This window comes from Aotus nancymaae, unplaced genomic scaffold (genome assembly GCF_030222135.1).
Source record: "Aotus nancymaae isolate 86718 unplaced genomic scaffold, 86718_ANA_hifiasm-v0.15.2.pri h1tg000002l, whole genome shotgun sequence".
In the NCBI taxonomy this organism is placed as follows: domain Eukaryota; kingdom Metazoa; phylum Chordata; class Mammalia; order Primates; family Aotidae; genus Aotus; species Aotus nancymaae.
In genome coordinates, this window is record NW_026988413.1 from 34,187,186 (window position 1) to 34,205,212 (window position 18,027).

At 37.4% G+C, this 18,027-nt stretch overlaps 1 protein-coding gene across 8 annotated transcripts in view; it reads left to right on the plus strand.

The window, feature by feature from the left end:
* Positions 1-18,027, plus strand: part of CADPS2 (calcium dependent secretion activator 2) — a 579,466-nt gene that overhangs the window by 459,519 nt on the left and 101,920 nt on the right. For all 8 annotated transcript variants that reach the window (XM_064373922.1, XM_064373927.1, XM_064373929.1 and 5 more), the window contains one exon: positions 9,681-9,784. In XM_064373922.1, coding sequence (XP_064229992.1) covers positions 9,681-9,784 — 104 coding nt within the window. The remainder of the gene's footprint in view (positions 1-9,680; positions 9,785-18,027) is intronic.

Below are 18,027 nucleotides of genomic sequence, written 5' to 3' on the forward strand. Positions count from 1 at the left end.
GGCAGCAATGCATGCACATACATTCACAGTGACTGGCAAATTCGGGATGTTAGAGCTGTAGAAATATTCAAGGTGGCACTAAGCCCAACCCTACTTTGTAAACGTGGTCTTTTACACTTGCCAACTGGAAGACTCTCTAAATCTTTGCATACCCTAAAACTTGATTATGTATCAGAGGAAATAAAGACATACATACAGACATCTAGATCTTTTGACTCATTTCTCATCATCCAAGGCTGCAAATCTTTTCAGCTGTTATCTTTCATATTGTGGTTACTGTCTCCAAAAATATTCTCTTTCCTTCTCCTTCACCTTGCCCTGTAGCTGGCAAGACTCTGGAGTCCCTGTCCCCTGCCATTGCCTATTGAACAGACCATCTTCACCTTCCTGCCTTGCTGTGCCCTGCCTTGCCTGTATCCCCTTTGTTCACAGGCAGACATTCTCCTGGAGTATGGAAAAAAGAGTTAAAGCAAGGGTCAGGCAGGAAGTGAGAGTGGAAGCATGATGGTGCTCCTTTTATGAATAAAACAAATGACATGGAAAGGTTGTATTAGGTAAATAGAATTAAAAAACAGGAAGGAATAGGCATGAAATTAAAGATGCTGTAGACTTTATGTAATTCAGTATTTTATTTTCAGTTTCTGAATTTGAATAATATTTAGAAGAAATGGATACAATGTATATATAAAGAACAATATACTAGGGAGGGGACTATTCATCAGTTTCAGCTATTGAATGTGTATGTGTATATATACACATATATACATATATTGTGTATATGACATGGCTTAAAAACAGTCTTTTTTGAGACAGGGTCTCTGTCACCCAGGCTGGAGTGTACTGATGTAATCACAACTCACTATATCCTCTGTCTCCCAGGTGGGCTCCTCCCTCAGCCTCCTGAGTAGCTGGGACCACAGGCACTCACCACTATGCCTAGCTAATTTTCTTTATTATTATTATTATTTTAGTTAGGGACAGGGTTTCACCATGTTGCCCAAGCTGGTCTCAAACTCCTGAGCTCAAGCGATTCACCTACCTTGGCCTCTCGATGTGTGGGGATTATAGGCGTGAGCCATGATGCCCAGCCAAGACCAGTCTTTAAAAAAACATATGGCTGAGTATCGTGGCTCCTGAATGTAATCCCAGCACTTTGGGATGCTGATACAGAAGGATCACTTGAGCTCAGGAATTCGGGAGGAGCCTGGGAGACATAGTGAGACCCTGTCTGTATAAAAAGAAGTATAATTAGTTGGCTATGAAGATCGCTTGGGCCTGGGAGTTTGAGGCTACAGTGAGACATGATCATGCCACTGCACTCCAGCCTGGGTGACAGAGCAAGACCTTATTTAAACAATTTTTTTTTTTTTAAAAGCTATCACACAATTAACTGACAAAATTACCAGTGGAAAAAATTTATGCTATCATTAAAATCCTATAACGTAGTTATATCCAGAGCTAACCAGAGCAAACTAAGTAGACAGCATAGGCAACTTTGTTTTTTTCTCATGGTGAGTGCCTGTGGTCCTAGCTACTCAGGAAGCTGAGGGCGGAGGATCACTTGAGCCCACCTGGGAGATAGCGTAGAAAACTTTCTTCTCCCTCAAGCCTTTATAGTCTTTGCAGCCAGCAATGCTGTAGACATATTCATCCCTGTGAGCAGTGCTGTAGGCATATTCGTTCCTTAGCTTTTCTTACTTCATAAACTTCGGGAGAGCCAAGGTCTCAATGAAAAGACAACTTTAATAAAATTCAAATTGAGGTGTCTATGTTTCCTGCCTCTTGTAAATCACGTATGAAAAGAAGCCTGTGACAAATGATAAACCAAATAATTTTTGCTTGTGGGTTCTAGAATCTTTTCTCTGTAATTCCATCACCATCATCTCCTACTTTAGAATCTTAAAAGGAAATTATGCCTCAATATTCCACCCAAAAAAAAAGTCTCACAGAGTCACTGACTTTCACCTCACGTGTATCTGACATTTTATGGCTCACCACTCATGCGTCAACAATTACTGTTGACTTATGGAGACTGTTCAGTTTGGATTCAGTCCAGCTGCCATTGGCCTATACTCTAGTGGCCAATTCTCCTTTGTTCAACAGTGGGCCATTGGATTAAAAATGAATTTACTGATATGAAAGATAATCTGGGTAAAGTAGTTAATGTGACTGTAATCACAAAACAGTTATTCCAAAGCATATAGCATGGTTAATTCCAGGGAAATATTAAGTAGAACCCTTACTTTAAATGACAGGGTCATTAAGTGAGTTGGTCCCAAAAGGAGCCATGAAAGTAGGAGGCCACAGACCTATTGTTTTCAAACAAATGCGGCATTAGTATTTGTATGGATTTTAAATACCTATCAGGAGGCTATAGCATCCTGGATTAATTATTTTCATTTATATATAGGATTGCCCAAATATGGCCACTATCCTATCTGGGAATCAGTTCAGATTCTACAGAAAAAGTCACCTTTTGCCTGAAATGAGGTTTATATAAAGGTATAGCTTAATTTCAGAGGAAGGGGCAAATAATCGAAGTTTACATAGGTCACCTTTGTTTTTAACTTTGTTTTTCATAACTACAGGTAGTTCTCAAAGTGCATTCCCTACACCAGCATCATGAGCATCACCTGGCAACTTGTTAGAAATGCAGATACTTGGGCCTTGCCCAAGACTAACTGAATCAGAAACTTGGAGTGATGCCAAGCAAGTTGTGTTTTAGCAAGTCCTCCAGGTGATTCTGATGCATGCTTAAGCTGAGAAATGGAGATCTATACTGAAGGTACTCCATTCATTGATGAAAGCAGTATGTAGTCCAGTACTTGTGGAACCATAATATCATTTGGGTTGCAGTCAGATAAACCAGGAGAGAGTCAGTGATTCCTCACTTTCTTTCATTAGTTGGTAGTGCCAGGTCTGGGAGATGTCACAGATAGTGGAGCAATTACAGGCCAGTTGACCCTAAAGAACTGAGAAAGTAAGTTGAGTTTTGGGAACCCTCTCGCCCCCAGATTTTGAGGCAGTCTTCTTACCAAGTTATATATATCTCCTCTAGGGTACTGAGTCCAAAATTTCCTTAGATGCATCTAGTCACAAGTTCTAAAGAAGTGGCAGACAAATGGCAGGGGCAGGAATGGATTGTTTTGTTTAATGGGTAAGGAAGTGCCTAATTTCCCACCCTCCTATCTTGGAGTAAGAAAGCTTAAAAGTATTGAGATCTGGCCAGGATTGACCTCCTGGAGCCTACTTGTCCTAGACTTTGGCACCATGTCACTTACCACAGGTTGCTATGGCTGGAGCTGAAGGATGGGTCAGAAAATCTAGATAAAAGTTTAGACTTTCCAACTGAGTCATCAGTCTGGACTATGCGAAGAGGAAGGACATTGATATCAGAGTTAAAATTCAAATTAGAATAGATTGGGGACTAAAGGGGCTTACAGTTTATAAAGGAACAGAAGGCATCTAACATTGATGAGTTACTTAAGATATTTTCTGATCTCTATAATTACAACAATTTTTTATGTGCCCATAGCATTGTGTATATATGTGTGAGAGTGTGTAATGCAGTGGTGCCTTATATTTATTTCTGCAGGGGAACAACTAGGGGATCAATCACTATCTACTTTAGTGGGGAGAGATCCATTCCACCATTTCTTCAGCTGGGACTAAGGGTAGATAAGTCTTGCCAGCAAGGAGTCAACAAGAGAGGAGGCTGACAGTCCTTGTTACTGGCTGACATTCGGGGTTCCTAGTAGAAGGAATCAGATGCTGTGCCTTTTGCCCGATTTCCTTTTTCTTTACAAGCTCTCAAGGTAAAGCCTTACCTCAGAGAGTGCCCCAGGTGACTGCTTCCATGTGCTCATACTCCAGCTCTTGCCAAACTATAGTCCTGCCTTTAATTTGTTTCACTAGATAGTGAAGATTTTCTCATTTTCTCCCTTTTTCCACACCTCTTTTCTGATTTTCCAAAGTTATCTCTACAGTCCCTTATTAAGATTTTTGTGTTTCTCACCTCAGCTATCTCCTGAAGTTTGTTAGCTATCAGGAGTTTGTTATCATCCATCTGATTTATAGTCATTAGCTGGAGAGGGAAGCAGCAGAGGAGTGAGCGAGTGCTTTTCTCTGAATGGGAAGGGAAGAGGTGTAAGACTTCCACTTTGGACTGTTGCTAGCTTTCTAAACTCGAACACACACTCCCCACAATAATTTCGTTCTGAAAAACTCCATATGATGTATATAGCAATTTAAAGCCCTCTTGTTGATGCATCTTTGATCCTATTTCTTGCAAGCAAATAACCCTGTTCTTGCATGTGGATTACATTTAGTTCACTCTCTTTACCGACTTTATAACAGATCTTCTTTATGTTGACCAAAAATGAATCATAGGTTGCCATGTTCTACCTTATAATCTGGTTAGAAAGAGATATATATGAGTTCTTTGAAGGCAGAAATATCTTTTAAATAATTGTATCCCCTCAGTGGCTAGCAAAGTACCTTACATGGAATGAAATATTTGTTGAATCAAAGTCAGGCCCACAGAATCTGGGGAGTTTAAAAACAAACAAGAAATGAGTGCATATACAGGAATTATTTTTTTCATGCTCCCTAGCTGATCATCATGGCCTAGATGCAAAGGAGGGAAGAAGATAGACAGTATTGGGATGAGATTATTGCCATAGTCCTTCAATCTAAAACCATCTTCAACACTGTTTATTGTTTAGCTGCAAGTACAGATACAATCTACTCATTAAAAGTTACGGTCATGGTGAGTGGAGGTAAGGACATTTAAAATCTCTCTTTTCAAAATCAATGTGTGACAATTGTTACATAATATGTGCATATGTCAAATCATCATGTGATGTTATTAGCAAATACTCTTTTTATTCTTCAATTAAAAATTTTTTAAAGTTAAGGCCAGAGCATGACAAGTTACTACATATCATATACGGATAAAAGGAAGGGATCTCTTAGTCTTCTTCCCACATCCTGGCATAAGCTTCACCATGAGCATCATTGTGCATCCACCACTAGGGACTTTGACAGGAAATAGCAGCAAGGGAGGCAACCCAGTACAGTGTACCAGGAGTATGCCCCTTTCAGAGGCCATGAAACCCTACCAAACCAGTCAAGCTGTCTTCTTATATCTTTCCATCTCCTAACCCCTTTTCCAGTGGGATCGCTTCTTAAATATACAGAGGTATAATTAAAAATTAATTGTTTCAGTGAGCCAAGTACTCTTTGGTTTTCTATTTTGGTTATAGAAAGCCAAAAGTGTTCCAGAGCAAAGAAGAATCATAGCCAAGAACAATGCATTGAAATTCATCAAGAAACCTTGCTACTTTTAGCATGTTTGTTTTAAATGTCACTATTTGAAATGTATTACAACAATCAGCAATTTGGTGTGAAGCTTAAAGGATGTAGAGCCATCTGTAGTGCTTCGGAAATGTTACAAAATGAGTGAAAGAAAACATTTTAAAGAGGAATTCTTAAATATTTCCAATGTTCAGCTCTTTAGTGGAGCTATTGATAACCTTGTTATCTAATAGAGTTATGACTACAGAATGCATTAAACTTCTTGGCCGTAGCCAAATGGATGAAACCAGAGACAGAATACAGTGTACTTGATAAAAATGCTATCTATTTAAAGTATTAGAGTGGCCATTATGTTCAAGTACAAAGTTTTGATGCTCTCAATAAACTTAATCTAGGAAGAATAAATGTTTTAGAACTTTTAAAATTTCACTAGGACACAGGGTACTCTCAGAGTTTGTACTTAAGATAGTGTCACATGTAAAAGCTGATTCTGAAAGATTCACACATAATAAGTTCTAAGGTTGGTTCTGTTATTCTTTTCTATTATTGTGTACTTGTGGCTAAGGATGTGGAGTAGGGGGATTTGTATGTGATTTTTATTCAGAAAGTTAAAAAAGGAAAAAGAATTCAAGTATTGTAGTAATATTACTTCTGTCTGTATGACATCAGAGGTAAGATTTTAGTGTCATCTCAGCCAGCAACAAATTGTATGGACTCAGACACCTTTAACCTCTCCAAGACTCTGGAAATGGAGAATCATGATTATCTAATTTACAGAATGCTTGTGAGGATTTGATAGAGTATGTAGGATTTATTTTTCCTACCTACTTTAGTGATTTAAAATAAGTTAAATATTCTAAACTGAAACAATGTTATACATTGTAAAATCTGCAAACATGCATAGAGTTAGACAAAGATTCAAATAATGCTAGTCCCTAGCACTAAAGTATGTAGGAAAAGTAAATTCTTAATCTTTGATACATAAATACATTTTATTGCCTTTCCCTTTCTTTAAGAAAAACATGTTATACACATTTATGAGTACATTAAAGAATATAATGCAGTATATAAGTGCAACATTTATAGGAGGCATAGATTGCCTCAGCTAGAAGGAATTTTAGAAATTATCTGGTTTGGTGCTTCTTAGCATTTGTTTGGTTTATAGACAACTTTGAGAATCTGCTGAAAGGTACGGCCCTTCTCCCTCACCCCAAAAATGGCTCTACACAAAAATTAGTACATAATTTAAGAAGTTCAAGAACCCTCTGACTCCCAAACTTAATACTCTTCATCTAAAAATGGAGAAATTAAGAAAGATAACTGATATCCTCTTGAGGCTTAAAGGTTATTTTGAAGACATTTTCTGAGAAAGTTTTCATTTCTGAAGAAAGCTTTTTCTTTAAGAATTTCAGAACTAAACAATTTATCAGTTATTTGAGAAGGATTCTCAGGCTACAGCTGCATTTTATTGTGAGATTGCTTTCGTATTCACCCTTGATGTATTAGATGCAGATGAGATCTTTGCAATCCCATGAAAAATTTAAAAATTGGAGTATTGATTGAATTTTTTTTATCATGCTTCTCCTCCCATAATTATTCTGCTGCATTTTCAGTAAACATTCATTAAATACCTGCCATGGTCCAAAGCCTGCACAAGATAATTGTATGAATGAGACTCAATTTCTGACTTTAATCTAATACAGTTTAGCAACAGACTCATGAGCCTGTAATAGGGAAGTTCAGAGAGAGGAGCAACTCCTTCAGCCCCAAAACTCAGAGAAGGTCCAATTTTAAAGTAGCATTAAAGTAGAGCCTTGAAGGAGAGTAGGAGTTTGTCAGGCAGAGATTCAGATAGCGTTAACTCTGCATGTTTGCAGATTTTACAATTCACAATTATATTTTTTAGTTTAGAATATTTAACTTATTTTAAATCACACTTATGTGGAAATGTAGTTAGTGCTAAAATATATGGGATGTTTCATTGAAGACTGTGCAGCATCATTCTCTAAGCCACGAAGTCTCCAAACCTCAGAGTCATACTCCTCTCTGGCCTGCAAATTCTGGCCAGTCAACAGTGGCTCACAAATTCTTCCTTTGGAGTATCTGTGCATCCTTCCCTTCTTTTCTCTTCCTAGTATCGTCTGTCCATAGCTCACTATTCTATTAAACCAGATTCTCAGGATCCATGTCACACACTTTCACCAGTCCTTCTTGCACACAACCACCAAATACATTTTCCTAAAATTAATTTATTCGGAGACCCTTCTAAGAAACATTTTCCCCAAGTTATTCATAGGATGTAGTCATCTAGTCTATTTACTATCTTACTTAAAGTCTGCTGTGATCACCCATCATTCTTGGGACCTTCTTACTCCAGCCAGACAAGTACAAGAGCCCACATGTTCAAGTCTCACCTTCACTGCTTTTTAGCTGCAGCATTTATCTCTTTGAGCATGTTTCTGTATCTGTGAGTTACATGAATAAAAAACAAACTTCTTAGGAAAATGTGTGTGCTAACACATGGGAAGTGCCTTGGGTTGTGCCTGACACATAATTGGTTCTCAAGAAACTGTATTATTTCTAACCATTATTACCATCATCTTCCTCCAAAATGCACCCTATCTGTGTCATACAATATTTTTTCTCTGAAAATCCCTTCTCCTCTTCCCCAGGTCATTTGTTATTTCTTTAAGACCATGCTTCCGGCTTACCTTCCCCCCATGTCTCCCCTAGACCTGCTTTCATCAGTCTTCCCTCACATTTTCTGTATCGCCAATAAATTTGTCTCATGTTGCTTCTGAACTTTTCCTAGGGCCCTTCTCTTCCTAATAAAGCTAGAACAGCTAGAGCTGCCCCTAAGTTAAGTAGGTTGTCATGCAAAATCTTGAGCCTCCTGGACCTCACCCTCATTTGAGGATGTTGAAATATTCATGAAACTGATGAAAGATTTGATCATTGATGTCTAAGGATCTTTTCAGTCATGAGTTTTCGATTTTGAATGTTTGAGAATGAAAGTATGTCTCATACTGCCTCTTACTTCCTACAGCTAATAACATTGAAGTCACACTTGACTATTTGGTGTTTCACACTAATTTTTCTAAAGAATCATTGTAATTTTTTATCCTTGTCACAGAGGAGCAATGGCTTTCCATTCCTCAGGAGAATATAGTAGGAAGTGTATATGGCTTGAGGATTGAGGGATGTGAACCTCACATCAGTGCATTGCACTGTATCTGAGCTACAGTGAATGTCTAATGAATATTTAATGAATAAGCACCAATCATAAGCAGTGTTTTACTGCATCATTGTACATCCCTTGGGAACACGTTAGAACAGAGCAAATGGAAGTGTCTCTTCCAAATTTAAAGCTGATGTTTTAGGAAGAAGGACGTCAAGGGAAAAAATCTGTTGCGGGGAAAAAAAATGGCCTTTAAATTCCCCTGGAAGAATATCTTTTACTGAAAATTTGATTTTCCTTCCTCACAACCTCCTTACTGAGCAAAGAGAAAGATCCTGTGACTCCCAGACAACATTTATCTTTAATATCCTTATTGGAAACTCTGTTCTTCACATTGTTTTGGAACAGTTTCATTACACAGGGCATCTCTAATTTCTGCCAGCTAGTTGAATCTTAGAAAATAACTACTTTGCCTTCTCTGTAGCAGAATTTCAGGTAACCGCACTTAATCTCATTGTGATCTCTCCTTTTTATACCAGTTCAGCTTACTGCTGAAAGAACCTTCAGTTTCAGAGAACACTTCCTGCTTTCCTCCCCCACAACTCCCTCAGTTGGAAAGGTGGGGTGGGATGGTGGCTGGGAAATAGGGAGGAAATCAGTCAATTGCTAGCTGTCAGAGTTGTTTTAGGTGACTTTGTACTTCTTGAATTTAAGATCAACATGAACTATAGACATTTCTGGCTGGGAATTTAAATAGCAACAAAAAAGCATGGGTTTTGCTAATGCCAGGAATGACTCATCTGGTGAGAATGGTATTGTACTGATAATACAATACAGAGAGAAAGAAAAGACTGTTGTATCTGCTTTCTTTGTGCTGCTGACCTTGAGGAGAATTATAACTTGTTTGTTGCAGAAGTTGAGCATCTAATGTGCTGATGCACCTGTTCTTATATATTAAATGGCAAAGCACTTGCAGTTCCCTGTCATTGCTTTGTGGGTGAAATATTTTCTGTAATCTGGTGAACTGCTTTTTTTTTTTTTTTTTAACTAAATAATGTATTCATTTGTATTTCTCGTATTCCTTATTTCTCATTCTGTTTAAACATTCTAGTCTCATCATTATGTCTTCGAACATGTTTGGCTTTTTGTTTTCAAGGTAACATGATTATGATTTTTTTTCATTTAGAGACCATGAGCCAAGCATCTCCTGCTAGAAAGCTGGAAGAGATTCTCCATCTAGCAGAGCTCTGCATAGAAGTCTTGCAGCAGAATGAAGAGCATCATGCAGAGGTGATGACCTGTTTTCACTGTAGTATAAAGCTATATGTAAGACTTTGCTGTGGTGGGGGCTACACTGAATAAGTGGCCTGCTCATAGTCTTGATTCATATCTGAATATTTAATGAATAAGCACCAATGATAAGCAGTGTTTCACTGCATCATTGTACATGCCATTGTACATTCACATATGAGAGCATATGTGAATTTTCCAAAAACCTAACTCCCATATATTAAAAGCAATTGTGTGTGTGTATAATTTCATGTTTATTCCTGACAACAAACACCAATGGGATCTGTCCAAGGATGCGTAACTGGTAAGAAGCAAAGACAGAACACAAACCCGTCTTACAAGGCCGCATTGCATGCTTTTCCCCCTGTGCCGCGATGACTTTGGTTTAGAAATGTAAGTTAATCAACGTGGAAGTGGGAAATTTGTGATACACTATAAAACAAAATTTTAGAAGAAGACAATCATAATTGTATGGTTGATAACTCTAGGCTTTCACTCTTATGTCAAACTTTTCACTTGTTTAAATTTTCACCAAACCCGCATTGTTTATAATTTTTTAAAATTCTAATTGAATATTAACATTCACTAAATATTTGGAGTGGCTTTTCACCAGGCAAACTGCTTATTCTGAGACTTAAAATTCTCACTCTAATAGTCATGAGTTTATTCACAGAAACAAAAGAATTTTCTGACTTTGAGTTGGACAGGGAGAATGTGTAGCATTAAATAAATATAATAAATGTCAGTGCCCTAACAGTGCTTTTATCCTTGAGAAAGCACATGAAATAAGCAAGAATAAAAAAGACTAGATACATATGAGTTTACGGAATATTTGTATTTAATGAAGCCTGGTTCCAAAAGATCTAAGAAACTATAGGAACTACATTTTAAGCCAATTCATAGAAAAGAGTATTCATGAATTCTTACTATAGGTAACTAAGATTTATTGTATCTGGTTATAAATATGATCATATCTGGTTATAAATATGATCATTCAAAACATCTGCTTTTAGCTCACACTGTGGAATCTAGTTTTTAACTTGCATCTGTCATGTGTGAACTTGTTATGGATATTTTATTTTAAACTGAAGAAACAGCTGCTTCAATAATTTGAAATGAATTCCCAGGAGGTTCTTTTCTAGGCTGATACCACAGCTATGTTACAATGAAAATGATTATATGGTAAAATATATATATGTTTTGTCTTTGTCTTTTGTTAAAAGGCATTATTGTCAGAGTATTAGGATTTTTTGAATTAAAACATCTATTAATAATTGGATATTCAATTGCAGTATATATTTCAGCAAAACAGGTATATCTAATATTCTCATTTTACAAAAACTAAAAATTAAATGTTATTTATACCTCATGCAATCACTAAAATGCTTGTCGAAGTATAATGTATCCAAACACAATTAAAATGTATATATGATTAACTAATCCACAGAATACAGGTGACTTTATTAAATAGAGATAATCATTATTCACAAATATCACTAAACTATATGCTGAAATGTAGGACTATTATGATGACCTTTTTTAAGATGCTTTGTAACATTATGGCAATTGTTCTACTCTGCAATGCTTCCAAATTCTTGGAAACCCTCAGGGAAGAGAGGTGAGTAAATGATTTCCACTATTATATTAGCATAGGATACCTCTTTTATGTGAATTTAAAATACAGTCCACTCTGACTGTAGTTCATTTTAGCCAATTAGTCCTTTCTTTGAAATTAAAGAATGTATGTTTTTCTTTGAATATGCTAATTGTTGTTATACTGTTTGGTACATGTATCTTATAATAATTGCATGCATAATTACTGATAGCCATCATGACTGAAGGGATTTTGATATTTGGTTTGTGTCTTTGGTTGTTTTTTGTCCTTTAAAAAACAACAACAACAACAACAACAAAAACAAAACAAAACAAAAAAAAAAAACAGAAAATCTCACTTTTTCTCTGAACAAGACTGGGGGTGAATTGGTCTGATTCCAAACTGACTTCCAGAGTGAATTGGTGGACTGCATTCTGCACTGATACTTATTTTGCCAGATGTTCAAGCTAGGGTTCCTTTGCTCCATGAAAGAGCACCTGACTCAGCTCCCTTGGTGGAGGTTAATGTATCTGCCTCAAAGAGACCTTCAAGTGGCTCACGTGTCAGTTCCTTTTATTTTCATTCTACCTCTCTCCACAGTGGCAGTTTGCTTTACAGGGCAAAGAGGTTGTTTCTATCCTTCAACAATTTCTCAGTTAAGCAGGTTTTATGTCCTTCAGATCTTTGACAGTAACTTATCAGGCAGTTTTCCCTTCTCTCTGAAGGCCCCTTGACCTCTCTTCTCAGGCTTTTCTGCAGAACTCCTGTGTTTTCTCCTTAGAGAGATAGTGTAAGTTCCTTTCCAGAAAATCTTTAAGGCTGCCTCCACATTTCGGTGACCAGACTATCTCTGACCAGATACTTTAGGCAAATGAATCTGACAGCTCTCCATCCAAAAGCTGCATGCTTTGACAGAGCTAGGAGGTGTCAGATGCCTGCTGGAAAAGCCATAGTATCTCACCAGTGTGCCCTTTCCACACACAGAATTTTACTGATAAGAAAACAGACCCAGGAAAGTTGAGCAACTCACCAGAAGTGCACAGCTAGTGAGTGACTGGGTGAAGACCCAGGCCAGACTCCAGACCTGGACATTTTCCAATAAACCACATTGTTGTTTTGCAATTAAGTAGAAAGGCAGGAGTGATTGTCCTGCCTTGGTTCTGCTGACAGACTTGAACCGAAGCATTAAAACAGGGATGCAGATGCATGGGGTGGTGATCACAATGGAAAGGGAGATGTCCCTTTCCATTCTGTCATTCTCTTCTTTCCTTGTACTCTGGTATATTCCAGGACTCTGCCTAAGGGAGATGGATGGAGTGCTGAGAATATCAATAGAAAGGATGAGAGAGACCATGAACAATATGAGCACAACTCACGTCATTACTTGGCTGCTTATTATTACAGCAAAATACTGACTTAAGATCCCCAAAATATTTTAAATCTGATGTCATCCACCATATCCATTCCACCATGGGCAAAAAGGTTGTTTGGCAGTAATTTGGTATTTGCAATGTACAAAGCTCTCAGTTCACTGTAGATGGTTGATTCATTTGCTGGGTTGGATCAACAACAAAGCCTGGACCGTGAGAGTTCACAAACATCAGTATCTGAACCAAATTATGCTTCTGATTGGATTCTAATGTAAAGAGAAAGAGTATTTGATTTTTTAAACTTATTTTTGCTCATGTGTATCCTTATTCCTCTCCAACTGGCATGCATGCCTAAGGAATATATTAAAGTGTGATTATACAAAAGAATTGACCATGAACAAAATCTATTTACTGTCTACTACTGACTAGACTACAATAATCCCAACAGGTGAAATGACCTCAATTACACATTGTTTCTCTCTGAATAGTCAGTGAGATACACCGTTTTTAGGATGGGTTTAAATTTAAGATTATATTAGCCTCTGGACCAACAAATATCCCTCATCTTGAAAGAGGATGACCAACAAGTGGCTTTCATGTGGCTCAGGTATAGAAGTAGAATTCCCTTTTCAGCAGTGATTCTCAAAAGCAATTGCCTGGGCATGAATGCTCTACCAAAAATGTTTTTCATTATTTACTGATTTTTAAATATATAAGAATGAGGATAATACTTTATATTCTCATATGTTTTGAAGCATTTTGAGCTCATCATCTCATTTCATTATTGCTTATATCTATGTTTATTTATGAACCTGATTATCAGTGAATCACAGGAGTTGTAAAAACTTATGATTAGACAATAGTTGTGGTGTTACCTGTTTATTCTACCTGTCCCTTAAGAGAACTTAAATCATTCTAGTATTTGGCCCTCAGAATCACGTGACTGTGTAAGTGAGTGTGTGTGTATGTCTGTGGCAGGGGCAGGGGTTACTATAGACACTGGATTGTCTCCAGGACCTTTAGGATCATCTAAAGGTACAGGATTGCAAACTAATCTTGTCTTGGGTAATAAACAAGCACAAAATACATTTCAAAGTCAGGTTCACTGTTTTTGCTCATTTAGGCAGCCATCTTCCTTTTTTGTTTTAAATTACAAATTTTTATTATATTTTGAGGATAAAAATAATCAAGTCCGGGCCTGGTGGCTCATGCCTGTAATCCCAGCACTTTGGGAGACTGAGGCAGGTGGATCACCTGAAGTTAGGAGTTCAAGACCAGCGTGGCCAACATGTCGAAACCACATCTCTACTAAAAATAGAAAAAATGGCTGGGCATGGTGGTGGGCGCCTGTAATCTGGGACTCAGGAGGCTGAGGCATGAGACTCACTTGAACTTGGGAGGCGGAGGTTGCAGTGGGCTGAGATTGTGCCACTGCACTCCAGCCTGGGTGACAGAGCGAGACTCCACCTCAAATAATAATAATAATCATCATCATCACCATCATCATCATCATCATCACCATCATCAAAAGCCTCAGGCTTTAATAAAAATTAGAAATTATATAAAGAAATTAGACCATAAATTAAAAGATATTAACAGTGATCTGATGTGCTGATGATTGATGGATGGATGGATGGATGGATGGATGGAGAGAGAGAGATGATAGGTAATGTTCCATATATGTCTCTCTTAAGAAGGCACTATATGTATAAGGACTTGGTCTCTAGACTCCAGCTGACTTAGAGTCAAATCATTGCTTTTTTATCTACCAACCATATGACTTTGGGCAAGTTATTTAATCTCTGTTTGGTAACCTATAAAGTAAGGATAATTATACCATCTACCTGAAAGAGTTGTTTGGGGGATTAAGTAAGATGATGTTTATAAAACCTTTAGTATAAACAGTACTTGGCACATAAATACCATTTAATTCATATTGGACATTATTTTTAAAACACTTAAGATTTGTATGAATTTCAACACATATTTGTAATTACTGATAGCGATATTCAGTTATTACATTAGTACAACAAGAAACGTTTATATTTATTTGATTTTCACAACAATGCTGGGAGAGGTTAGGGTAACTATTGTTATTGCCTATTTGCAGATAAAGAAATGGAAATCCACCTGCCCATGGAACTGATTTGCCCATTATCACTCAAGTATCACCACTAAGTTTAAAAGTTCAATACTCTGCTTCTAGGTTCAGAGTTGATTTTCACCTGCTACCATTGTAAACTACATTTACTAAAAAAACAGGCTTTCCTAGTAGTTGGGATTGCAGGTGTGTACCACCACGCCTGGCTAATTTTTGTATTTTTAGTAAAGATTGGGTTTCTCCATGCTGGCCAGGCTGGTCTTGAACTCTTGACCTCAGGTGATCCGCCCTCCTTGGCCTCTCAAAGTGCTGGAATTATAGGCGTGAGCCACTGTGTCTGGCCAGTAGGAAATTTTTTAAGCTAAAGGACTTAAAATAAAACTTTGTTTTGTATTTCCCTCTTAAACAAATTAAACATTGCCTTCTGCCTCTTCCATCTCATTTACACTAATTAGTGGCTTAGCATTAGAGCCAAAAGAACTTTAACCCAGATAACCATGACTTCTGTTTAGTACTCTGTAGATGGATGCATTTCTGTAGACTGATACATCTCTGACAGATGTACCTCCCTGGTGGAGACCCTGATGCTGTTGAAACTTAGCCACCCCACAGGAAATAATACCCTAGGGAAGGAATTATAGAGCCCCTCATCTTCCTACCAACCCAGGGCAGGATGGCAAGAAAGAGAAGACGACAGGTGGTAGACTAGACCCTGTGTTCTCAAGGTAACTCCAACTATTGCTTTCATTTTCAAGGACAATGATTGCTTAAAGCTTTCTCTAGCCATCATTAGAAGAGGCATTCATCACAGATTGGCTTACATTCATTAAGAATAGCATCATCAGGATTACAAATTGAGACATAAATCTATACTTCTGCAAGACAATGAAATTTTCTAGTTGATGGCAAAATGTTGCCAACCTCAAGCTGTTTAGTAAAAACAAAACAACAAAAAAAATGTATATTCCATTTTATTTCATTCCTCACCTTGGCTCTGTCTTCCAAGTTAACGTTAAGAAGACCTTTAGGAATTTTTCTCAGAGTCCTGAAACAATCCTGAGCTAACATGACTGTTACTTTCTTAATTTTAACCTTTTGCAAAGATACTGGCTGTGAACTGGAAGTGAGATTTTGAAAATGTCTCTTTGCAGTGCTGCATTTTTCTATGCTGCTCTACTCAGAGTTGGGAATCTCAGGTTTTTCTTTTCTTTGTCACCACTATAGGCTACAAAAGATAGGAGCAAGATCTGTATAATGAAATCATGTAGAGAGAGTGTGTGTGTGCGTGTGTGTGTGTGTGTTTGTGTGTTTTGAGACGGAGTTTCACTCTTGTTACCCAGGCTGGAGTTCAATGGCACAATCTCAGCTCACTGCAACCTTCGCCTCCCAGATTCAAGCGATTCACCTGCCTCAGCCTCCAGACTAGCTGGGATTACAGGCGCCCTCCACCATGCCTAGCAAATTTTTTGTATTTTTAGTAGAGACCAGATTTCACCACGTTAGCCAGGCTGGTCTCAAACTCCTGACTTCAGGTGATCAACCCTCCTCAGCCTCCCAAAGTGCTGGGATTACAAGCTTAAGCCACTGTACCTGGTCTTTTGTGTGTTTTTATATTATGTCATATACCCTTTTTATCAGATATTTAACCAAAAAATATTCAAAGATAATATTTGCAAAAAACAATATGCTCAATTTTCATCATGCATACCATTCTTTTAACCAGTTTTCACATTCATATATTGGTCACAGCATTGAGCCAGGCGATAATATGTCCCTAACCTTTAAATCTATTATTTATACTACACTGTTCTTCCTTAAGTCAACTTTTACCATCTGCTAATTAATTACATGGCAATTTTTTAAACTTACTAATTATTATTTTATATCTGTTATTTTAAGGCCATATTTACTGTAAACTTGAAACATGAAATGTTTATAAACATGAAAAGTTCTTAAGAAAAAAGGTGTGTCAAAATTTTGCAATTCACTTTTTTGAGGTTGGTCTCTTCCTGTTATAATCTAATTCATATTTGAGGCCAGGCGCCATGGCTCACACTAGTAATTTCAGCACTTTGGAAGGCCAAGGCTGGCAGATCACTTGAGACCAGGAGTTGGAGACCAACCTGGCCAACATAGTGAAACTCCATCTCTCCTAAAACTGCAAAAACATTAGCCAGGCATGGTGGCATGCACCTGTGCTCCCAGCTACTTGGGAGGCTGAGGCATGAGAATCACTTGAACCTGGGAAGCAGAGGTTTCAGTGAGCTGAGATCAACCTACTGCACTCCAGCCTGTATGACAGAGTGAGGCCCTGTCTCAAAAAAATAAATGAAATGGGCCGGGCGCGGTGGCTCATTCCTTGTAATCCCATCACTTTTGGAGACTAAGGCGAGTGGATCACAAGGTCAAGAGATCGAGACCATCCTGGCCAACATGGTGAAACCCTGTCTCTATCAAAAAATCAAAAAATTAGCTGGGCATGGTGGCACATGCCTGTAATCCCAGCTACTTGGAAAGCTGAGACAGGAGAATTGCTTGAACCCAGGAGGCGGAGGTTGTGGTGAGCCAAGAATGTGCCATTGCACTCCAGCCTGGGCAACAAGAGTGAAACTCTGTCTCAAAAAAAAAAAAAAAAAAAAATTAAATGATGCCTCGATGCTGAATGGAGAATGGATGTGAGCAAACACTTTTTGTGAAGAGCAATTTGCAATGTGTGAAGACTCTAAAATGCATACCCATTAATCCAGTAATTATTAGAAGTTATCCTAAGGAAATAATCAGTACTATATTCAAAGATTTTTATGTAAAGATATTTAGCACGATATCATTGAGAATGGCAAAAAATTGAAAACCACCATTTTAATAGGAGAATATGTAAATAAATAACAGTAAATCCTTATAGTAGAAAATTATGCTATTATTAAAAGTGAAATCATATGAAAATATTATAAAGTGTGATACCAAATGTTTTAATGTTTCTATTCACAGAAAAAAAGAAATATTAGAAATAGATACATCATAAAATTCAGAATAAATACGTTTAAATTGTGAGATACATTTTTTTTGTTTTATGTATTTCCTAAATGTTGTAAACTAAGCATGTATTTCTTTTATAAAGGAATAAATGTCCTTGTACATTATAATTTTCTGTTTTGTATTTCATTAATCAGTGCCAAAT